Source organism: Limanda limanda, chromosome 3 (genome assembly GCF_963576545.1).
Source record: "Limanda limanda chromosome 3, fLimLim1.1, whole genome shotgun sequence".
NCBI lineage: Eukaryota > Metazoa > Chordata > Actinopteri > Pleuronectiformes > Pleuronectidae > Limanda > Limanda limanda.
Genome location: NC_083638.1, coordinates 7708660 through 7732566, shown reverse-complemented (window position 1 = coordinate 7732566; position 23907 = coordinate 7708660). Strand labels below are relative to the sequence as shown.

Genomic DNA, 23907 nt, shown 5'->3' with positions numbered 1-23907 from the left:
ACAACATGATTTATTACAAAAACAAAACATGGATGTAGACAACTCAAATTAATAACATGTCATTTGATATGTGTATTAAAACAATCACAGTTTATCGATATACGAAATTCATTCAAAGTCACTGAAAGAGCAGGCAGCTCTTTCAGCTCTAACACATAATAGGACCCTGATTCAGAAAGTCTATAGGTTTCAGTTTGTGCTGCCCTGTTGCACCCTGGGTAAAAAGAGAGATTTGCTCCACGTCCAGGGTTCCTTATAAAGTGTTATAAAAAAGAACCCAGGTATAAATCTGCTAATTGAACTGTTTAGTCTAAAAAGACGAGCAGCTGTGCCGATAATGAAAATGACTCAGGAGTCTAATTTCCACAATTTTGCAGATATTAAATATATTAATGTGTTAAATGTGGTGTCCCATCGTTCGTCAAATCAAATGGATGAAAAACAAGCTTTAAGACTGAAGCCAACAACAAACTGGTTCATGTACACATCACAAAACACACTTTTCTCTTTCATCTGGATAGAAATATGATTGTTCTTGTACAAAGGTAATAAAGTAGTAACTCCTTTACTTTAAAAAGAAGGTGTAGCATCTGAGGACACAGAACTTGAAAACTCATTTAGAACCATGTTAACTTCAGAAATAAATGAGGAAAATAGTGAGATGCAATAACTCAGATGACAACAAATGAAGGATTACAAGATGACTCACTTCAGTGACTATACTTTGCTTCTTAAAAATGTGAGTGTGCTGTGAAAAACAAATATTGTAATGGTAATAATCCAGTGCATATTTAACCATGCCTGCTTTGCTCACCTGCATTTTTTGCTTATCCACCAAGAGGAAACCATGAAACTATGAACTAGTTCATTTTAATCAGCCTGAACTGAACTTCCAACTCGTTCTTTTTAAGTGTGAACTGGCTCAAGTTTTGAGCATGGTAAAGCCCTCAACAAGCCAATTCATTTGTCTGAATAATAATAATAACTAGGGCTATATTGTAGCACTGACAAGCCGAGCACACGATTTTTATTGGCATGTAATCAAACTTTGACGCCACGCCACGGTCATACCGTGTGACGAAAAAATCAATCCCTCAATCAGTTTTAATCTCCGTCTTGTTGTGATGACACTCATCTCAATTTGAAGTTGGTCGGATGAAAGCCCTGGTACAAGTACATTAAATTAAAAATATGAAATATGGCCAAAATGGCCACTAAATGCAAAATAGCAGGCTTCCTGTGGCGTTTTACCAATTGCACCTAACAAGACTTTTTTGTTTGTCTGGTCATGATACACCTGTGTATCGATTTTTGTGAAGATCGGTCAATGTGAACACGTCCCAGGGGTCTCAGGGGGCACCGTTGAGCCATTTTGCGACGCCCATTGAAAACTCCTTCAGAATACGTAAATTTTCACCACTGTCTAACTTTCTGCAAATTTCGGTAAGAATTTGAGCATGTTAAAGCCCTCAAAAAGCCAATTCAGGTTTGTCACAATAATAATAATCCTTACAGATTCAATAGGGCCGTGTTCGGTGCTCGGGCCCTAAATATAACAACCTTCAAATCACAGGAGGAAACATGGGTCAGAGTTCAGGCTTCATTTGATGGAGTTTTCCACATTTTAACAAACTATTGACGGATCAGACCGATCGCAAGGAAACACGTCTTCATCGTGTTCATATGATGCTGTTACAGTTAATAACAATAACAATGAATGTTTATATATTTCTGTAAAAAATATTTCATGAGTTAAGTTACAAACACCAGTTTTAATTTTAGAACACACACATACACACACTCACACACACACACAGTCACTCCCAGAGTCATGTGATTTCCAGTAACTGCAGAGAGGGGGAGGAGCCTCCGGTGAAAGTGAAAGTGTTCAGACTCGTTCTAACTTCAAGAAGCAGACGGAGGAGACGTGAAGTCTGAGGCTGGGGAGTGTTCAGCTACATTTATATTATTTATTCATATTATTTTACAGTCAGTGTTTTTCACTGGATCCCAGAGACAGATGTGAACAGCAGGTCTGGAACAAAGAAACTTCAAAGGACTTATTAACAGAGTTAACTCACAGTTTCACTTTTTATCTTCATCTGTTCATCAAGTGTTTAATAACAGAACGTGTTTTCACAAACATACGTTACAGCAGTGGTCACCAAGCAGTGGAGAGTCTTCACTGTGGATCCCAGTTAAGCCAGGTACACGCACACACACATATATATAACTTTTTTACTGGTTTTGTGTGAGTTTTAAGTGAATTTAAAGTTGAAAAGCTTGTGCTAATTTACTTAAATGTAGTTGATTGGTCTGAGTGTAGATCAGGAAATGCTCAAGTTGCAAAAATACTTTTTTAGAGAGAGAGAGAGACAGAGAGCGAGAGAGAAACAGAGAGAGAGAGAGACTCTTGTCCTTCCTGAGGTTTCTGATGTGATCACTGTGTTTCCTTGTATATAAGAAGTCCTGTGTACTCAAATAAATACCAGTACTGCAAACTATGGAGCCCTGCATCTATTTCACAATAAAACATTTAAAAATAAATGAATTGATTCAGTCGACAGAAATGCTGGAGTACTTTTATTTTGAAATGGGTAGGCTACAGGAAGTGTTGCAAATATTTGTGTTTGTGACGTTTTCAACAGATAAACATTGAAACTGGTGCGAAAGATCATTTCACTGAGTTCTGGAACTAGACCAGACCTTGAATATCCAGAAGAGCAGGGAGGCCTGAACCACAACTGAGCCGCAGCCGGCCCGGTGCAACATGGACGAGGACACTTCAGAGCAAGTTGGACCCTCACACACAAAGTAAGAGACCTGCTACAAACATGTGAACCTCCAAACTGAATCCTCAGAGAATGAAACAGTGAATGATGTGTTCTGAATAAAAACATGTTTGTGTTTGCAGAGGTCAGGACCAGAGACTGAGATCAGAGTCTCCAGGGTCCAGCTGTGTGTCTCTGAAGAGTGACATGTCCATGAGAAATCCTCCATTCTTCAGTAATGAACCTGGACCCTCACATACAAAGTAAGAGACCTGCTACAAACACGTGAAGCTCCAAACTGAATCCTCACAGAATTAACCAGTGAATGATGTGTTCTGAATAAAAACATGTTTGTGATTGCAGAGGTCAGGACCAGAGACTGAGAGCAGAGTCTCCAGGGTCCAGCTGTCTGTCTCTGAAGAGTGACATGTCCAAGGGTCAGCCTGTAAACTTCAGTAATGAACCTGGACCCTCACACACAGAGTAAGAGACTGTTTCTCCTGTGACCTGCTCTGAAGAGGATCTAGTTTCCTCTAGTGTGGCCCCTGCATTAGGACATAGCTTCATTGAAGTTGGTGACTAATCTCTCAGAATCACTCAAAGAGCTCAGACCTCCACCAAGAACCAACACGCTTCTTATGAAACCACTTTGAAATCCACTAGAGACTCATTTTGATTTGGATCTGCACCAAATTCCACACACTGGTAAACATCAGTCCTCTGAACATGTCTGTGAAAGAGCCCCCCCCCCCCTCCCCCCCGATCTGGTTCACAGACCACAACCTTCCACCAAGTTTACTGGTAATCTGTTGTTTTTTATAATCCCACTAACGAACAAACCAACACACAAAGATACAGGGTGAAAACAAAACCTCGTTGACAGAAGTAATGACATCCTGTGACTGTGACATGTGAGTTATCAGAAAATGTCTTCACAGGGAGAGGAAGAGGAGTCATGTTTCTGAGGAGGAGCAGTCGTCCTGCTGTGCTTCGTGTCAGGACGTCCTGAAGGATCTAGTCTCCACCAGCTGTGGACACTGGTTCTGCAGACAGTGCATCACCTCATACTGGGACCAGTCTGGTTCTTCCGGAGACTCCTCCTGTCCCCAGTGTGGACAAAGATCCAGAACAGGAGCTGGAGGTCAGACAGCCGGTCAGAGCAGCACTGTACATGTGTCTGCTGATGTCTTCACTTCTGACAACAGCACATGTGGTTTTATTGTGTTCCTTCATACAGCATCAACATTTAACATCGTTAGAAAAACACAAAGTTAAAAAGCTTTTATTTTCTGTAGTTTTTCTGTATCTGATGAAAACAATCAGCAGATTCTCAGATTCTCTGTCTTTGACATTGTTTCTTGTCTTTCAGCAGATCGTGGTCTGCAGGATGTTTTAGATGAACATAAGCTCAGTCTGAGGAGGAGATGTGAACATGTGACTGAAGGAAGTCATGAAACAGGAAGTAGAACCCTCCTCAACAGGATCTACACTGAGCTCTACATCACAGAGGGACAGAGTGAAGAGGTAAATACTCAACATGAGGTGAGGCAGCTTGAGACGGCTTCCAAGATGAAGATCCTCCACGACACTCCTATCAAGTCCCACGACATCTTTAAAGCCTCCACTGACCAGCAGAGCAGCATCAGAGTCGTCCTGACCTACGGCGTCGCTGGCGTTGGAAAAACCTTCTCGGTGCAGAAGTTCACTCTGGACTGGGCAGAGGGTTTAGAAAACCAGGATGTGGGTCTGCTGACTGTGCTTTCGTTCAGGGAGCTGAACCTGGTGAAGGACCAGCATCACAGTCTCCTCACGCTGCTCTGTGTTTTCCATCCAGCGTTACAGAAGCTCACGGCAGAGACGCTCGCTGTCTGTAAACCTTTGTTCATCTTGGACGGCCTGGATGAATGCAGACCTTCTCTGGACTTCAACCACAGGGAGCTTGTGTCTGAGGTCACACAGAGGTCATCAGTCAACCTGCTGCTGACAAACCTCATCCGGGGGAATCTGCTTCCCTCGGCTCTCGTCTGGATAACCTCCAGACCTGCGGCAGCCAATCAGATCCCTCCTGCCTGTGTTGACAGGGTCACAGAAGTACGAGGCTTCACTGACGCCCAGAAGGACGAGTACTTCAGGAGGAGATTCAGTGATGAAGAGCTGTGCAGCAGAATCATCTTACACTTCAAGAGGTCCAGGAGCCTCCACATCATGTGTCAAATCCCAGTCTTCTGCTGGATCAGTGCTACAGTTCTGGAGCACATGTTGACCACAGACCAGAGAGGACAGCTGCCCAAGACCCTGACTGACCTGTACTCACACTTCCTGCTGGTTCAGACAAAGAGGAAGAACAACAAGTACGCTGAGGGACATGAGACGACTCCACAACAGCTGACGGAGGCTGACAGGGACGTTCTTCTGAAGCTGGGGACGCTGGCACTTAAACAACTGGAGGAAGGAAACATCATGTTCTACCAAGAAGACCTGGAGCGGTGTGGTCTTAATGTCACAGAGGCCTCGGTGTACTCAGGAGTTTGTACTGAGATCTTCAGAAGAGAGTGTGTGATCTTCCAGAAATCAGTCTACTGCTTTGTTCATCTGAGCGTTCAGGAGTTCCTGGCTGCAGTCTACATGTTCCACTGTTACACCGAGAGGAACACAGGAGAACTCAACAACTTCTTGGGAACATATTGGGACACAGACAGTACCTTCTCCCTGGATGACCTCCTGAAGAGAACCATGAAGAAATCCCTCACCAGTAGAAATGGTCATCTGGACCTGTTTGTTCGCTTCCTTCACGGCCTCAGTCTGGAGTCCAACCAGAGAGTCTTAGAAGGTCTGCTGGGTCAGACAGGGAACAATCCAAACATCATTCAGAGAGTCTTAGGAGGCCTGCTGGGTCGGACAGAGATCATCCAGAGAGTCTCAGGATGGCTGCTGGGTCTGACAGGGAACAATCCAAACATCATCCAGAGAGTCTTAGGAGGCTTGCTGGGTTGGACAGAGAACAATCTTAACATCATCCAGAGAGTCTTAGGAGGCCTGCTGGGTTGGACAGAGAACAATCCAGAGATCATCCAGAGAGTCATCAGCAACCTGAAGGAGATGAAAAGTGATGACATTTCTCCTGACAGAAGCATCAACATCTTCCACTGTCTGATTGAGATGAACGACCACTCAGTTCATCAGCAAATGCAACAGTTCCTGACGTCAGAGAACAGATCAAAGGAGGAACTCTCTGGGATCCACTGCTCAGCTCTGGCCTACATGCTGCAGATGTCAGAGGAGGTTCTGGATGAGTTGGACCTGAAGAAGTTCAACACATCACACCAGGGTCGACTGAGACTGATCCCAGCTGTGAGGAACTGCAGGATGGCTCTGTGAGTCCAGACATGATCAATTGTGTGTGTGTTTGATAAAGTTATTATTATTATGTACATATACATTCTCATTGTTCTCAAGTACATATGAGAACAACTAGATCAGATGTGGAGAGTGAAATCCAATGTGATCAATGTGCTGGAGATTGAGGCTTCAGACATATAGTATATAGATATACATATAGATATCTATATGTATATCTATATGATCAAACAGCTAGCACAGTGTGAGCAGACGATCACTGAATCAGTGTTTGGATGAGAATCACTGACGGTTCCTTGAAACTGAAGAAGCAGGAAATATAGTTTATTCTTCTTTCTTGTCAAACTAGAGTTCCCACCCTGCGTTTGTCTTCCACCACCAACCAGTGCAGTGTCGGTCCCTCCAGGTTCCTGACATGTTGACTTCACGATAATATGAGGTCACTGTAACCTTTGACCTTTGACGACTGAAATCGAATGAGTTCCTCTTTGAGTCAAAATGTGAAGAAATCGCCTGAAGACAGACTTGAGACATCATGTTCAAGAGGCCATGAACATGTTCTGTGACCTTGACCTTTGACCTTTGACCACCTGAACCTAATGAGTTCCTCTGTTAGTCTGAATGAACGCTTGAACCAAATCTGAAAGGATTCTCTTGAGGAGTTTTTAGCAAAAAGGGGATTTACCAGGGTGAGGGTCACATGATTACATTTTGTATGAATGTTGTGTTTTCTGATTTAATTCTAACAGATTTGATATTTTCTTTAATTACAGATTCAGTGGTTGTGACCTCTCAGAGACTCACTGTGAAGTCGTGGCCTCAGCTCTGAAGTCAGACCCCTCACATCTGAGAAAACTGGATCTGAGTGACATCAAGCTGCAGGATTTAGAAGTGAAGCTGCTGTGTTCTGGACTGGAGAGTCCAAACTGTCGACTGGAGACTCTGAGGTCCTTAAATTCTTCTTCACTTTTCAGACTTTCTTTCTTATTAGGTCATTATTTATTTAAATTGTCTCAGTTCTGCTCTGCTCACTGTCCCTCAGTCATCTGTCCTTCACACAGCCAGTCAGTCACGTCCACCTCATCAACTCCATTCACCTGCACTCACCTGCTCCTGATCACTAAGAAAGTGTCATTAAATAACATGTTGACTGAGGCCGAGCACTCGTCCTCCTCAGGTTTTCAAAATAAGACACATTCTTATTGGAACACGTTGGACAGTTGATAAGTGTAGAAACAAACAGGAGGTGACTGTCAGGAGCCATCCCTACTTTAAACAGTGTTTAATTACACAAACCTGCTCAGTGACCAACACACAGAGAAGAAGCTGATGAATGAAACAATGGTCCAACATGTCTGATCTGATATTTATCTTCAGGTCACAGACTGGACTGAGGTCAGCAGCATGTTGAGAGTCTGTGTTGACATGATGATGATCCACAACAACAGGAGGACACATTCTAATATTCATATTTCTTTATCCAGGTTCTGGAGGTGCAGACTGTCAGAGATCAGCTGTTCTTCTCTGGCTTCAGCTCTGAGGTCAAACCCCTCTCATCTGAGAGAACTGGATCTGAGCTTCAACGACCTGCAGGACTCAGGAGTGAAGGAGCTGTGTGGTTTTCTACAGAGTCCAACCTGTCGATTGGAGACTCTGAGGTCAGCTCAGTGACTGACTTTTGTAGATCTCATATCTATAAAACAGCATTCATTCACAAGTGATCTCATTTAATTCTGATTTAACCTAATTCCTCTTCATACATAACTTGAATCCATTCATTAATTAATCTGTGACTTTTTAAATATTCAGCTACTTGTTAAAACACTGAGTTTAGTTCTGGATTTCCTGTCATGAGTCAGTGCTGACATGAATATGTGTCTGTTATTTTCACACATGAATTCAGTTTAATTTACAGTTAAGTTTTATTCTTTATCCAGGTTGGAGAAATGTAGCCTCCCAGAGATCAGCTGTTCTTCTCTGGCTTCAGCTCTGAGGTCAAACCCCTCTCATCTGAGATACCTGGATCTGAGGTACAACGACCTGCAGGACTCAGGATTGAAGGAGCTGCTTGATCTACAGCAGAGTCCAACCTGTCGACTGGAGACTGTGAGGTCAGTAGATGGTTGGAGTCAGTCCACGCTGCTTTTATCAGTATTCTACTAAACACAGTCAGTATCACAGATCCAGGGTCTGTGCTACCAAGCAGGATTTGTGGTGATCCGGTTAACTTCAGGTTTAGTTTTTTCAGTCCTACGAAGCTCGTCCACTTCTTAATGAGGTAAATCCCCATGGTAACTTCTGATTAACGGCTAACCTGCTCCAGGTTAAGTTGGAGATCAACCCATATAGAAGCTCCGCCCACTGACCACAGTGACTCTACACTGTTGTGTGGTGCACACTCTCCTTAAAGGGATGGATAAGGGAAGTTTAAATCAACGTCTGGTTGGTTCAGTTGATCTCTAACTCACCCAGAACATCTCAATGTCTCCAGACTCATCCTGTCACCACAACACCAGATGCACTCACTCAGCTTCCTGGAGACAGGTCCATGTGTGTGTCGTCAGAGACAGTGTGTGTCCTCAGAGACAGTGAGACAGTGTGTGTCCTCAGAGACAGTGTGTATCCTCAGAGTCAGTGTGTGTCCTCAGAGACAGTGAGACAGTGTGTGTCTTCTTCTCTTCCACTCGTCTTGTTAGTAAACAACAGGTTTAGATCTTGTGGCCTCGAGTTATTTATCTCGTTCACACACGTTATTATGTTGTGGTCACGTAATATATTTCACCAGATGCCCCCAGGGGGCGCTGTAACTTACACAAGCTGGACCACAGCTGACAGCCTCACACGAGGGACAGAGACGGTGTCGTCTTCATCTGATCTGAGACAGTTTGTCCTCTCACTTCATCAGTGAAGAACTGATCAGGTGGATCTTTGTCACAGCTCTGAGATCAGTGGGACTGAAGCCTCTCCTCATCACCATGGTAACCAGGAGGTCTTCATACAGACCAGAACCTCTGCTGAGGTCCATCTGTCTCATCTGGTCCCAGTTTGTCAGAAGCAGATGTTCATCAACACACAGTGAAACATGTCTTCACCTGTAACAGCAGTAAATCCACCTCTCAGGTGTCCACTCTGCACTTTGACATGCAGAGGACACACACTGAGCTCTTAGCGTGTTCATTCCAACACGTGAACATGAAGCAGAGAGGAGGCTGCTCCACCTCTGAACAGGACTGAAGTCCCTGCTGCTCTTTCTACTGGATGTGCTGCATCACTGACTCACAGCTGATGAAGTGAGTCCCTGTGACACTGATGTCTTCTTCTCTCAACAGGTGGGAGGAGTCTGACTGGAGCTGAGAGTGAAGAGGACAGTGTGTGTGGACGGAGGCTGAGCTGTGTCCTGAGGATCCAGAGGCTGGAGCAGCAGCAGCTTGGGTGTAGTCTCCATCTACACAACCCCTAATCTGCATGTGTTTGTGAGATGAAGCCGGAGCACCTGGAGAAAACACGGGAAGAAGATGCAGACTCCACACAGGAAGACCCCATCTGAACCGGATTCAAACCAGCAACCTTCCTGCCCCGATTGTGTTTATTCACATGAAGAATGTGTTTATTAAAATGACACAACAAAAGCAGAATATATAAACCCTCTATAAAGAGTCTCATACAGTGTGTTTGAATTTGTCTTTATTATTTTCCACCTCTGTCCCTCAGTATGTCTCCATGTGTGTAGAACCACATTCTGTGTATATGTTTGTTTATGCTCTTAAAGTTCCTGGATTCACGTCACATATTGATTTAGTTCCACACAAAGTTAAACATATTGAAATATATATCAGAGCTTCACACCACAACCTTTCTTTTGAGTGATGATTTTACATGTCTCACTGAGGGGCTGCAGCATTTATTCATCTGATGATTATGTTCTTGTTTAATTCATATTGTCTTTTTTTAATTATTAGCAATCAGAGAAATCATACATTTTGTTTTCAGTAAAGTTAATGTCTTCAAATCATTTACAAATATACAAACAGAAAAGAATCTTTGATTATCAAAATAAAGTTTGGGTTTTAATATGTTTGCAGAAATTACTGTTAAGGACTGTTTTCACATTGTCATGGTGGATTATTTAACGTAGAATAACTACATTTTGTGAAGCCGCTGTAGTTGTTGATTGATTTTCCGATCGATTGGATGATAACGTCTGGATTTGTTGCACATTTGCAGGTTTAGTATGATATTCAACAAATATATTAAACATTACATACATGTCCAGGTGAAAAAACAGGAAACAAAGGAGGTTGGAATGAGTTGTCGAGGAGGAGAACTTATCACGTTATCCTGGACAATGGAAAGTTATATATATATTTTTTTTTTTACCCTACTACCTTTTCAAGCTATGTGCGCTAAGCTAGCATTAAGTCTTTATACAATTTGATGAAAACCAGGCGACAAAATTTAATACGAGAAACAATGTGAAAACAGGACGTTGGACATTACACAGTTTTATTGGAAGCTTTTTAAATGTAATGAAAGTTATTTGTGTTCACAATTATTTTCCATCATCAGTAGAACAGGATATGAAACTATTCATACTGTCCATCCTCCAGTCTGTCCTCCAGTCCGTCCTCCAGTCCGTCCTCCAGTCTGTCCTCCAGTCCGTCCTCCAGTCTGTCCTCCAGTCCGTCCTCCAGTCTTTCCTCCAGTCTTTCCTCCAGTCCATACTCCAGTCTTTCCTCCAGTCCGCCCTCCAGCCCGTCTTCCAGTCTGCCCTCCAGTCCGTCCTCCAGTCCGTCTTCCAGCCCGTCCTCCAGTCTGTCCTCCAGTCCGTCTTCCAGCCCGTCCTTCAGTCCGTCCTCCAGTCCGTCCTCCAGTCCGTCTTCCAGTCCGCCCTCCAGTCTGTCCTCCAGTCTGTCCTCCAGTCCGTCTTCCAGTCCGTCCTCCAGTCTGTCCTCCAGTCCGTCCTCCAGTCTGTCCTCTAGTCCATACTCCAGTCTTTCCTCCAGTCCGTCCTCCAGTCTGTCCTCTAGTCCATACTCCAGTCTTTCCTCCAGTCCGCCCTCCAGTCCGTCCTCCAGTCCGTCCTCTAGTCCATACTCCAGTCTTTCCTCCAGTCCACCCTCCAGCCTGTCTTCCAGTCCACCCTCCAGCCTGTCTTCCAGTCCGTCTTCCAGTCCACCCTCCAGCCTGTCTTCCAGTCTGCCCCCCAGTCCGTCCTCCAGTCCGTCTTCCAGTCCGTCCTCCAGTCTTTCCTCCAGTCCGCCCTCCAGTCCGTCCTCCAGTCCGTCTTCCAGTCCGTCCTCCAGTCTGTCCTCCAGTCCGTCCTCCAGTCTGTCCTCTAGTCCATACTCCAGTCTTTCCTCCAGTCCGCCCTCCAGTCTGTCCCCCAGTCCGTCTTCCAGTCCGTCCTCCAGTCTGTCCTCCAGTCTGTCCTCCAGTCTGTCCTCCAGTCTGTCCTCTAGTCCATACTCCAGTCCGTCTTCCAGTCCGTCCTCCAGTCCTTCTTCCAGTCTGTCCTCCAGTCCGCCCTCCAGTCTGTCCTCCAGTCTGTCCTCCATCTGTCTGTCCCTCAGCACATATGTGGGACAGCAACAGGGTGTCTTTTTCCTTCAGTCTGTCCCTCGGGCTAATATAAAGGTTGATTACGTCTGTTTCACTTTAACTGAAGTTCTTTGACTCGGAGTTTCCACTTGTTATTTCCAGCAGAGTGACAGTAGACTGCTTGTGTGTGTGTGTGTGTTTTTGTCTTCGAGCATCAGACGTTCAGACTAACTCACATTTGAGCAGAAAGAACGAAGCTACAGCCAGCAGGTGGTTAGCCTAGCTTAGCATAAAGACTGGACACATGGGGAAACAACTAGCTTAGCTTAGCATAAAGACTGGGGGCAGGGGGAAATCATTCACAGTAAGTAAAGATGGACGACATGACAGCTCTCAAAAGTGAAGCCAAAAAGTCCCCCCCCCCTGGTGGCTGGCTGCAGTATGGGTCATAAACCCTCCCCCCATTCAGAATACGTAAATTTTCACCACTGTCTAACTTTCTGCAAATTTCGGTAAGAATTTGAGCACGTTAAAGCCCTCAAAAAGCCAATTCATTTGCCTGAATAATAATAATCCTTACAATTTCAATAGGGCCTCACCTGTCAGGTCAGTGCTCGGGTCCTAATAATAAAATGGCAGCATAGTTAAGAACTTATCAAGCGGGCAGCTTAAACCATAGACTGTAAAAGTGGTTAAAACGAATTGTTTCTGGTGAACAATACATAACTGTCTCGCTAATTTATTTATAAATACTGTATTTTTATGATTTTTTTAACCCTAACCCTAACCCTAACCCTCCATTAATTCTCTTATGGTCTGTATTAATTGTGTGGGTGTATCCCTTGTATAGGCAGTGTTGCTTATAATAATTAAACGAATACAAGTATATGTGATGTATAAGAGAATATAAAACTAATATTAATATATCAGAAAGTAGATTATTATTATTTTCAGTTAATGCAGATCATACAAACTGCTTTTTGTACATTATCCTCCTCCAACCATCTCATCTCAGTGTGTCATGTGTCTTCAACATGACCTGGATGTTGTTTTATTAAGTTTTAATACAAATCCTATACTGCTGCGAGTGTAACTCTCTTCTTGAAATTCTTTAACCTACTGAACTCGATATTAAAAGAAACGTACTTCACTTATTTTCCACCGTTTTATAATGTAATCCTGCTCCCAAGCACAACATCTGCGTTTCCTTTATCTACTGCTTGTGATGTCGAAGGCGTTTGTGTAAAAGAAGGAGGTGCAGACACGAGTGAGCCGAAAGTTGCACTGAAATGCAAATGCAATTTTTATATTAAAAGATAGCAAAGGGATAATTCACTATATCACACAACACAGCTTGTTAGTACTGTCATGGAAATACATATACAGTCTTTTCATATTTACACATCAAGTGACAACCAAACAGAAATCATAAATACCTCTTTTTGTTAACTTTACAACAGCTATACGCGACCAGTATTTCATAAGATAAAAGAGCACTATTAAATAACTGGTACCTTCCCTATCATTTACAAGGCTGGGAAACAAAGTGGTTAAAATAATCCAGCAAAAAAAACAACGGAAAAAAATAAAAATAATGTTCTTCTCCAGTGAGTAAAATTAATACAAGTCTAGAAACGCTCATGAAATCCCTTTGTACAAAAGACTGTCTTGTATTGGCGCGATAAAATCTGTACAGTTGTAGCATTCCTGCAGCAGAGGTGGAGGGATAGTGAGCCGGGATGATCCGTTACCGGGTTGCTGTGATGCTCTGGAGACCGTGGTCATGTAGCTGCCAAGACCCTCAGACCCCTTTCATTGGCCTCAGTGCTTCGTCTAGCAGCAAATCAGCAAGTTGCTGAGCTTGGAGCAGATACTTCAAAAATACGCGGTCCTATGAAGTCTAACTGGTATATTTGTCAATATAACAATATAGTATTTACTTGTACCATATCTCAACAACAGACAGAATTGTACTCTAAAAGTCAAAGCAATGCATAATATCTTTACTCGTATTAAATTCATTTTTCAGTAAGTTGTCAGTGATATATTTCTAAACTACAACCCTCACTGTCTGATGGGGTCAGACATGCACAGTGTTCTAAGTTACCCATTTGTTATATACTGCACCGTGGCCGATGCTGCGCGTGCACCTTCACACGCGTTACGTTTAAAAGTTGATGGTTCAACAAAAACTCAAAAATTGTGGAAAAAGACAAATGTTCTGTTTGCCTCCAACAGAGTTTGGTCAGGCAGATACTGGTGGTTGTGAACACCGAGGGTTTGATGGATCTAAAGTGAAACTGGATTATGGGCGAATGGCATCTGGCTCCACCAAGGAGATTGTGTTTTCACCTGCTTTTCTGTGTTTATTTGTTGGATTACACAAAAAACTGAACTGATTTCTGTGAAATTTTCTGGAGGGATGGGGAAGGAAGAATTTGGATTATTAAGTAGATCCAGTGTCTCAACATTTTCAATGATTTCTCAGAGAGTAATTCATGGATCTTGATGATGATGATCATGATCCGAGGACAGATGCCATAAGCCATGAATGTCACGGGGAACAATGAAAAAAGAAAAAAATTTATCAACTTCAAAATACAACCAAACAATTGAATTCCCTTTTTCAAACCATCAATTTCCGTTCCTATAATATCTTAATTTTAACTTAAACTTAATTCATTCATTTTGTGTGTGATCAATAAAAAGTTACTGCTGGTCCAACAAGTTTCTTTTTTCAGTTAAAAAATTCATGGAGGCTTTTTTAGATGCAGTAAAATGAAATGTTGAAAATGTTAAAATTAAATCAAAAGAGCTTCAAATTGTAAAATGAAGTGCTCGTAGATCATCATCTGTCTGGACAGGAAACCCCCGGCGACATATACCTGTTAACAGCTTTATGAATTCAACCACAATTATCTCCATGTCTGAGTAGAAGCAGGTGAGAACATGTGTTTTTTTCTTCCCGTGATGTCGGTGACCAAGTAAAATAAAAAAAGAAATGTAATGTACATTTTAAAACCTCTGAGGAAAAAATAAATATACAGCTGACGGAGGAAAAGGAACGAAACGTTTGGCACTTAGGCTGTTGCTTCATCGCGGCTTCCTCAGCTTTGCCCGAGGAGACAACGGTTGAACCACAACTTACAAAAAAAAAAAGTTTAAACACAAAAAGGCTCCTTTCAGTTTTTTTGCAGGGGATGAAAAGACTTCTGCAACAAGTCTTGAGTATCAGCTACAGCGAGTCTTTGCGTGACCCTTCGGAGGCGGGAGAACAGGAAATTAGAAGCAGATGTCGTCACTGAGGTCGTGCACCGCTGAGGGCAAAGGAAACAATCTGTAATCAAGACACAATTCTACGGAAGTGTAAATGCAGGGAGACGCACGGAGACTCTTTGAAGTCCCACCCTTTGGCACTGTCATAAATACAACTCTTGAATAACCAGGTCCTGCAGCACAAAAAAAGTTCAAACACAAACAACTCCCACCGTTCTCTGGAAGTCAGCAAACCCACTCTACAAGTACAAAAACGTTCATAAATAAAGGTTCATCGAGACAGGAGTGGTATTAGAGAGCATCGGGGGGGGGGGGGGGGGGGGGGAGTTCACAAGGAGAAGGTGAAGCTGTGGACAGGGAAGCGTTTGTTTGCCTCCTCCAGGAAACGCTCGGTGTCTCCGCTCACTTCCTCCCCAGAGTTATTTGCTTTCTTATTCCAGCAAGCTCATTAGTTTATGATGTTGCCTGAAGGCAGTAGCACTGAGGGCACTGACGAAGGACTGTACTGCGTGTGTGTGTGTGTCTTTGTGTGTGTGTCTTTGTGTGTGTGTGTGTGTGTGTGTGTGTGTGTGTGTGCACGAGTAGGACGGAGCCCCATTTTCAGAGACAGGAGTTGTGTTGATAGAAGCTTATTTGTGTTGAAACCAGGCTCATCTGTACCGTTACTCTCCATATGCAGCTGTGTTTGTACCTATTTACCTTTGTGTGTTCGTACCAGTTATAAATACACATGTGTGTGTGTGTGTGTGTCTGTGTGTGTGTGTGTGTTGGATGACTGAGATAAAGCACAGAGGGCAGCGGGGGGGCTCTCCCTCACACTTCACTCTCGGTGGAGGGCTTGCGCGTGGAGCTCCAGCCGGTGTCGGGCAGGCTGTGCTGGGCGTGGCGCTGTGGGGTGATGGCTGAAGGAGTCAGGGTGGTGATGGAGGAGCACTCGGACGCCTCCTCCTGGAGGAGCTGCTCCGTCTCGCCGTCGTCCAGCGAGGCACTGCTGGTCTGCAGGGACACGGTGTCGGTGCGCATGCAGGTGTGCAGGCCGCCTCGGGACGGCTTGATCTGCTTGAGGTCGTCCCAGTAAAGCTCGTCGTGGGACAGGAGACACACGCCCTCCACGATGCGGATCTTCTCCTTGGTGTAGCCTCCGTCCAGCCCCCCCTGGACAAGCACACAGGATGAGTTTAGTCAGAGCGACGTCAGCAGGTTAAAGGGAAAAATCCACCTCCAGTTTGAATCTGGTCAATTTAACACTTCATAGGAATCCGTTTATTTCAATTAAGTAATTGTGATAAACTCCTTGGTTTCTTTGTTTTTCCTCCTTGACATACTTACATCCTTTTTAATGAGTTCTTGACTTGCTTCCTTCCTTATTTCCCGACTTAATTACTCAAGTCTTTACTTCCTTTCTTTCTTCTTTATCTACTTACTTCCTTTCTCATTTCCTTCCTTCCTTCCTCATTTCCTTCCTTCCTTCCTTACTACTTTCCTTCCTCCCTCCCTCACTCACTCACTCACTCACTCACTTACTCACTCACTCACTCACTTTCTGAGTTGCATCCTTCCTTTCTTAAAACGTTTATTAATGTTAACACTCTTTAGAAAAACCTAACCCCGAAGCTTCAAAGTTCAGGTGGATTTTCCCTTTAGGAATCAAACTAGTGACAAACTTCACAACACAGCAGAACAGGATATCGAACACAACCCATGCACAGCGAGTTGTTTCCTTTTAGTAATGCTGTGCTTGCAGCTGGAGTTAGTTTCTCATTTTCACACTGAGGTGCTTTAACAACCACAAACAAAACCCGCGAGCTCTCAGACGGAGAAGTCTGGAGTCAAATCCACCGGATGGTTTATTGAAACAAAGGGAAAAAATTGAGATGCTGTTATTCACACAGAGCGACAGGCACACGGCTTCAGTTCTTTATAGAAACTCACGGAAATTATTCAGTGAGTTGCATCAGGAATAATTTGAACCTCACATCACTCACTGTCAGTACCTGAGACTGTTTGATTTCATATCGACGGCTGGTGCAATTGGTTGCAATAAAGTGGGAAATTGGATTTGATTTGCGGCTTTGACGGATAAAAAGAAAAATCTTACATCCCTCAGCTTAAAATGTACTTTTATTATACTGCATTTCCTGCTTAAGTCTATTTTTTATTATGTTATGCTATACTTTTTATATGTTATTTTTTAGTTGTTTTTTATTTTTGAAGAATTTCTTGGTTCAGATTTTCAGGTGAGGAAAAAACTCTTAGTCATTTACGGTTATTTCAAGGCTTCACTAAGGATTTTAATTTTACATAATGATGCTGATTATACATTAGCAACTTTAATAAAACCTTTACACACATTTAGTTCACCGGCCTGTTGAAGTTTCAAGTTCACACACAAAATGAAGGAGTAGTTGAAACACGGACATGCTCCTGATCACAGATCTCAGAAAACTGCACCAACGAGAGGGATTATTCATTTTAGATTTCACGTTGCATGCAGCGAAGGACAGAAGAAAAGAGGGAAAACTTAGAACGAGTCGTTAAAAATAAAAAACCACAACTGAAAAGCACACGGCTCCCACGTGCTGTGCAACTACCTCTCCACGGAACGAGTGGGTCAAAAGGTAAAGGGAGAGAGGGAGTTGTAGGGAGGAGAGAGCTGCAGTGAGGGAGATAGAGGAGGAGGAAACAAGATGTCAACACGATCAGCATGTGCTCAGTCTGAGATCATTATTCTAAGAAAACACCCTGGATTCACTTGGAATCCATTCGTCTACTGAACAGGAAACCTCTGGGGTCTCCCTGCAGGGTCCCGGCTGCACGTTACCTCCTTCTTGTATCGCAGCTGGTTGTATATCGGAGGCTTCTGCGACGCCTCGATCTTCACCTCCTGCGTGGAGGTCCGGTACGAGGGGTTACTGTAGGTCAGGTTGCTCACTCCGGGGTCGGCGAACTTGGACTTTTTGTGCCTGTTGATCAGAGTAAAGATGGATTCAGCACACGGGCTTGGATCTGGAACTGAACGTAGGTAATGATGTGGGTGACCAGTAGGTGTGGAGCAGGGGACGGACCTGTAGATGATCAGAGCAGCGATGAGGATCAGAATAGCCAGGATGGTCAGAACTCCACCGATCACGTAGCTGATGTGAAGACCTTCTCCTGCACCAGAGGACATTAGAGATCAGGGCAAATACAATGGAAGACACACTTTTACAGAAGAGAATGACTGTTTTGTGTGGACTGACCATGAGGAGCCGTCACCACGTTGCTCGTGCAGCCTTCCATGTTCAGGTTCTTGTCAGTGCAGCTGCACAGATAAGACAGAAACCCAGTTTGAGGAAAATAGAAAATAGTACAAGTGATGGGACTATAGCTCAAACTAGGAGAAAACCATTGCATTGTTTCCACGAGGACATCTCTCTGTGAGACTTCGGGGAAGAGTGTGTACTGGTTTGAAGTATTAGGCTGAAAACCTTGTTGTGTTTCATGAAAAGTAATAAAATAACTTCTAGGAGCAGCTTTCCTGTTAAGACCTGTTAAAACAGACGTACTTGACGGGTGCGAGTCCTCTGTGTGCAGTGTCTGTGGGAGCGCTGGGGATCTTGTTGGGAACAGGAGTGCTGCTGGTTCCTCTGGTGGGAGACGTGGGGATGTAACCTGAAACTGAAGAACACGAGCGGATCAGAGTGTGCTGGGACAAAAGAGAAACACTGTGAACGTTTCTTATACACAGAGAATTCAGGATATCCACACACACTCTACACAGGCTAAGTGTTCACTCACTGGTGGAGCAGGGTTTCCCATCCGGCTCGTCGGGGCAGGCGCACACGAACGTGCTGGTCTTTGCGAAGCAGAGGTGAGTGCAGCCGCCGTTATTCACTCCACAGAGGTTTGTACCTGATCGAGAGGAGAGGGATCTTTCAATCTGTCTGAGCGCTGCAGGTTAAACACTGGGTGTGTTTGATTTATTTCCATCAGGCGAATTTAATGAGAACTTTAGGTTTCAGCTCTGTGACTCTGGAAAATGAACGTCCCGACCTTTTCAAACAATTTAAAGAGGCTCCACCTCTTGTTACATTGTTTATTCATTAATTAAATAAAGCCTCTCGACAACTAACAAGTGTTTTTTGAATCCATGCCTCTTTCAATTTGAATTATTGTAAGTCAAATAATTAGAAACAAACTTAAACGGGCATTTTTTTGTTTAGATTTTGCTGAGTCAGCACATAGAAATACTGATTAAATCCAAGTTCCAAGTTTGTGGCGTTTTTCATGAAAATATTCTTGTAAGAATCTTTTGTACTAATGTAAATTAAACAGATGAATCCCAAAGCAACACAACACCTGTGTATAACTCTACGTCTAACTTATTTATTATAACTGGGATTGTTTTTGTTTTTTTAAGTAGCATTCCTGTGGAAAGTAGGAAAACTTGGGTGGGTCCAACATCCTTCTGGAGCCGTCTGAATAAAAGCCTCCTTACCCGTCTGTCTGTGAGGAGACACCACTATAATGTCCATGAGACCCTCCACGTTGGGAAGCACGGTTTCCTTGTTACGGCCCGTGTGCTTGTCCACCCGCTGGATGGACTTAGTCTGCCAGTCCGTCCAGTAGATCCAGCGGTCTTGCTGCGAGAGTCGGGAGAAAGGGGTTAGAGGGGAGGACACCGGCTTCAACTGGGGAAACGAGGGAGAAGAAGAGAGGAGGGGAAGAACACAGACAAGGAGCAGGGGGATGGTGGAAGAGAGGGAAGGGAACGGGAGGGGGAGGAGGAAGAAAAATGAGGGTCAGAGTGGAAGAAGAAGGAGAAATGGTTAAGTCGAATGAGTTCAGTATGAGGACGGAGAGACGACCAGTGAGAGACGACCAGCGAGGGAAGAGAGCAAGGTGGGTGGAGGAAGGCGGGTCAGCCCAGTGATTGACAGCTGAGGGTGAGGAGGGGCGAGGAGGGGGGGGGGGGGTACCTGCGTGAGGGCGAACGGGTGGGACACCGGGCTGACGAGGATCTGACGCAGTTTCCCGTTCAGGTCCGAGCTCTCGATCCGGTCCAGGTGAGCGTCCACCCAGAAGATCCTGCAGCAAACACCAGCAACACATTTAGCCTTCTTACGAAATTTCTAACGACCTAGCATGCTAGCATACTTCCAGTGGTCGCGTTAACATGCTAACATGTCACGTTAGCATAGCGACACCTCAACATGATCATGACACTTTCATGTTATCTAGAAATGTGCTTCTGTCTGACCTGCGGGTGTCGTAGTCCAGCGTGAGGCCGTTGGGCCAGCCCAGGTCGGTGTTGATCAGGACCTTCCGGTCGGAGCCGTCCAGATGTGATCGCTCAATCTTCGCTATGTGACCCCAGTCGGTCCAGAACAGGAACCTGCACAGACAGAGCAGGTCAGGACACGTTCTATTATAAAAAACTAAACAAACTCAGAACTCAGAGCCCGTCTCACCCTTTGCTGGGGAACACTGCGATGGCTCTGGGTTCGTCCAAACTGTTGTTGACCAGGACTTTGCGGCTGGTCCCGTCCAGCCGGGCCACCTCGATGGTGTTGCGCCCGGTGTCGGTCCAGTACATGTTCCTGGACACCCAGTCTACGGCCAGCCCATCTGTGGTTTTCAGGCCCTGGCTGATCACCGTCTCCATGCCAGTGCCGTCTAGATTTGATCGCCTTCGGAAAGAATTGACGTTACGGAAAAGGGCTTCATCATTATGTCAATTTCAACCTTTTTAAAAGGAAAGGATTTCTCAAAGTTGTATTAACAGAGAGTTTACGTGCAGAAGTTGTTTGTTACCTTATAACATCCAGGGTGACATCGGTGTAATAAAGTTTTCCGTCCACGCTGTCGTAGTCCAGGGAGATCACATTGTGCAGCTCCGGCACCGGCACGTGCACGTCCGTGTGGTCGTCGGTGTCCAGGGAGATTCTGCGCACGCTGACGCGGTTGGAGAAGACCAGGAACGTCTCCGGGGAGTCGTCACACGACCGGTCGTCTCCCTTGAGCAGGATACCGGTGGGACAGGCACAGGAAGTGCCGTTGGGACGAGGAAGGCAGAGGTGGGTGCAGCCGCCGTTCCTCTGGCCACACTTATTAAAACCTGAAGCAAAGAGACAGAGGTTTAATATAACAGAAGCTGGAGCCTACACTTCCCACAATGCAACTCAATAAACAGAGGTCAGCCTCTTGTCCCCAGACTCACCCAGTGGCCTCCCCCTGTCCACGGCCTGGATGTCCATCAGGCCTGGCAGGTTGGCTTGCACCGTGATGGTGTTGGCCCCGGTGTTCTTGTCGGCTCTCTGGATGCTGCGGCTCTGCCAGTCCGTCCAGTAGATGTGTGGCCCGAGCAGGGTGAGGCCGTACGGGTGCTGGACCGGAGTCACCAGGGTGTGGCGGTTCTGCCCGTTCAGGTCGGACGCCTCAATGCGCTGGAGACAAGCAGAGAGATGATTACAACCAGACTCCATGAGGGCTGATGCTTTCCCCTTTCAGCCATTTACCCCTGAAAACTCTACTAACTGGTATTTCTGCAGAAACTTTAGTTAATTTCTCAGGATCGAGAACCATTTCATTCACTGAACTTTTATAAATAGTTGATTATTCTGTCACGTGTTCTCCTCATTATGTTGTTTGAAGCACTTTAAAAAACAAAGCTTTCTTGTAAAAGTCTACAGATATTAATATTATATTCAAGAGTTCAGAATCAGAATCAGAATCAGAAAGGATTTATTGCCAAGTAGGTTTACACCTACTTGGAATTTTCTTTGGTAAAAAGGTGCATACGTTTAACATAAAGCATAAAAACACAATAAGTACTTCACATAAGAAAGAAATAACTGTATATAAAACAAATATATATACAAGACATAAAAAAGTTAAATAAAGAGTAAAATGCAAAACAGATATATACAAGATATAAAAAGTAAAATGCAAAGCAGATGGATAAGAGTTCTTCTTATCCATAGTAACTTTAAACAATTCTCTCAATTCTCCACAAGGAGGCGCTGCTGACCTCAGTGTGAGCGTCGGCCCACAGCAGCTGGGAGCCGGCCATGTCGATGGCCAGGCCGTTGGGCCAGCCCAGGTTGTTACTGATGAGAACCGCGCGGTCGGTTCCGTCCATCGCCGAACGCTCCAGCTTGGCGTTCTCCCCCCAGTCTGTCCAATACATATACCTGGAGAGAAGAGAGAGAGAGAGAGAGAGAGAGACAGAGAGGACACAGATGTCAAAGGTCAGACTGTGAGGAGACTGAAAGCAGGAGATACGACATGTTTGAACAACAAACAATAGAAAAATTAGTTGTAATGATCACAACCTCCCTTGAGCACCAGGAAAACAAATGAGCCGATTTCCCAATATGCTCAACTCAGGATTACAAGCCTCCTCAATCCGTTTACGTCTCTGACAGATTAATCAGAAATAAAAAGCCGTGCTGCAGCAGCCTCACCCCATCTCGTGGTAGAGCGCGATGGCCCGGGGACTGTCCAGGTTCTGCCACACGAGAACTCTCCTCATGGAGCCGTCCAGGTTGGCCACCTCGATGCGGTTGGTCCCCGTGTCCGTCCAGTAGATCTTCCTGCCGCGAGCGTCCACCGCCAGACCGTCGGTGGTCACCAGTCCTGCAGGAAGACGGGGATAAGATAGATAGATAGATAGATAGATAGATAGATAGATGGATTACTTTATTCATCCCCGAAGGGAAATTAAGTCGTCATAGCAGCCGGTATATTTAAATACAATAAAATACAATACAATAGAATAAAATAAAAAACATTGAGGTAGAAAGAATAAAAACATAACACAAGATAAATAGGTAGATAAGGTGCAGTGGCAAGATGATGGTAATAGTACTGATGATATGATGGTAATGTTATTGTTAGACAGTATATAAAAATAGTACAGTATATTTAGTATATAACATAACATAATATATATTTATATATGATAGTAATTATACCAATATAATAGCAGTATATAGTAATAATGGCAGCAACAGTATATATAATAATAATAGTAAATATAATAATAATAATATGTACACATGTATAAATATGTGTATATACAAAAATATACAAAGAGTATGATATAATATGATATGATATATAGTATATGTATAAATATAAGTATTTGACTATACAATAGATAATCTAATATACTATGAGTGTAAGAATATGTAGACGGAGCGTGCAAAAGACAATGTTATTGTATAAAATGATATATAATATCAATATGGTTTATATTAACACATATCACATATGATGTGAAGTAAGTAACGACGGGGTTAGGACACTACGGGTGGAGTTGAACAGCAGGACGGAGGTAGGCCGCGCTCCTCACCTGTAGATATGATGTCTTCGTGTTCCGATCCGTTGATGTAAGCTCTGCTGATCTTCTTCAGTGTGCTGTCGGACCAGTAAACCTTCGCTGCAGGGGGCGACACAGTCACATGTAAGTTTCTCCGTCACTTCTTTTTGAAACTGGCTTTAAATAAAGTTTGGAGAAGACCCAACGAACCTTCTTTGGGGTCGACACCGATGGCGATGGTGTTTTTCATGGAGCTGTTAACGGCCAGAACCACATCAGCGTAGTAAGGGATGTCCAGAGAAACCATCCTGATGTCTGTCCTCCGGGCAAAGATCAGGAAGCTGCTCATTCCTGCTCACACACAAACACAAACAAACACAAACACACACAAACACAAACACAAACACACACGTCAGCAGACATCACAGAATCTTTCTGTCAGAACACAAAGGAAGCTGACATGCTTTTAAATTCCTGAGAGACAAAGGTTTTGACATCAGTCCTCAGAACTCTTTGCAGTCACGTTCATATCTTTTGTTTGAGTAAAATGTTGCATTGAAGGTCACAGTAGATATACAAGCACTTTTAAGTCCTTATTTTTTTGCATTCTGGGTAATTACCACCGTGAAAAGTTACACTGCTGCATCTACAAGCTAAACAAGC

General features: G+C 44.1%; 2 protein-coding genes across 5 annotated transcripts in view; one reads left to right on the top strand and one right to left on the bottom strand.

The window, feature by feature from the left end:
* The first annotated feature begins 1882 nt into the window (after positions 1–1882).
* On the top strand, positions 1883–9790 carry LOC132998211 (NACHT, LRR and PYD domains-containing protein 12-like). Of its 4 annotated transcripts, XM_061067727.1 has the most exons (11): positions 1883–2033; positions 2156–2207; positions 2649–2814; positions 2915–3034; positions 3135–3254; positions 3710–3924; positions 4144–6145; positions 6902–7075; positions 7613–7786; positions 8066–8239; positions 9458–9790. In XM_061067727.1, the coding sequence occupies exons 3-11, from the start codon at positions 2771–2773 to the stop codon at positions 9480–9482; spliced, it is 3048 nt and encodes a 1015-aa protein (XP_060923710.1). In that variant the 5' UTR covers positions 1883–2033; positions 2156–2207; positions 2649–2770; the 3' UTR covers positions 9483–9790. The 4 variants fall into 4 exon arrangements, with proteins under 4 accessions (XP_060923710.1, XP_060923711.1, XP_060923712.1 ...); XM_061067728.1 differs by having other exon boundaries at positions 1883–2207; positions 3710–3912; XM_061067729.1 differs by lacking the exons at positions 7613–7786; positions 8066–8239 and having other exon boundaries at positions 1883–2207.
* A 5481-nt stretch (positions 9791–15271) lies between these two features.
* Positions 15272–23907, bottom strand: part of lrp4 (low density lipoprotein receptor-related protein 4) — a 102727-nt gene continuing 94091 nt past the window's right edge. Inside the window, exons 23-38 of the mRNA XM_061067736.1 lie at positions 23455–23595; positions 23278–23364; positions 22388–22559; positions 21952–22114; positions 21142–21367; positions 20736–21039; positions 20393–20611; positions 20182–20316; positions 19901–20009; positions 19420–19564; positions 18720–18833; positions 18488–18599; positions 18182–18243; positions 18008–18095; positions 17764–17905; positions 15272–16097 (exon numbers count right to left, since the gene is read on the bottom strand). Of these exons, the coding sequence (XP_060923719.1) occupies positions 15756–16097; positions 17764–17905; positions 18008–18095; positions 18182–18243; positions 18488–18599; positions 18720–18833; positions 19420–19564; positions 19901–20009; positions 20182–20316; positions 20393–20611; positions 20736–21039; positions 21142–21367; positions 21952–22114; positions 22388–22559; positions 23278–23364; positions 23455–23595 (2561 nt within the window). The 3' untranslated portion in view covers positions 15272–15755. The remainder of the gene's footprint in view (positions 16098–17763; positions 17906–18007; positions 18096–18181; positions 18244–18487; positions 18600–18719; positions 18834–19419; positions 19565–19900; positions 20010–20181; positions 20317–20392; positions 20612–20735; positions 21040–21141; positions 21368–21951; positions 22115–22387; positions 22560–23277; positions 23365–23454; positions 23596–23907) is intronic.

Coding starts and splice junctions, on each gene's coding strand:
- LOC132998211 (XM_061067727.1), top strand. CDS start 2,771: ATGGACGAGGACACTTCAGAGCAAGTTGGACCCTCACACACAAA. Junction 3,255..3,709: donor CCTGGACCCTCACACACAGA/GTAAGAGACTGT, acceptor ATGTCTTCACAG/GGAGAGGAAGAGGAGTCATG. Junction 6,146..6,901: donor AGGAACTGCAGGATGGCTCT/GTGAGTCCAGAC, acceptor CTTTAATTACAG/ATTCAGTGGTTGTGACCTCT.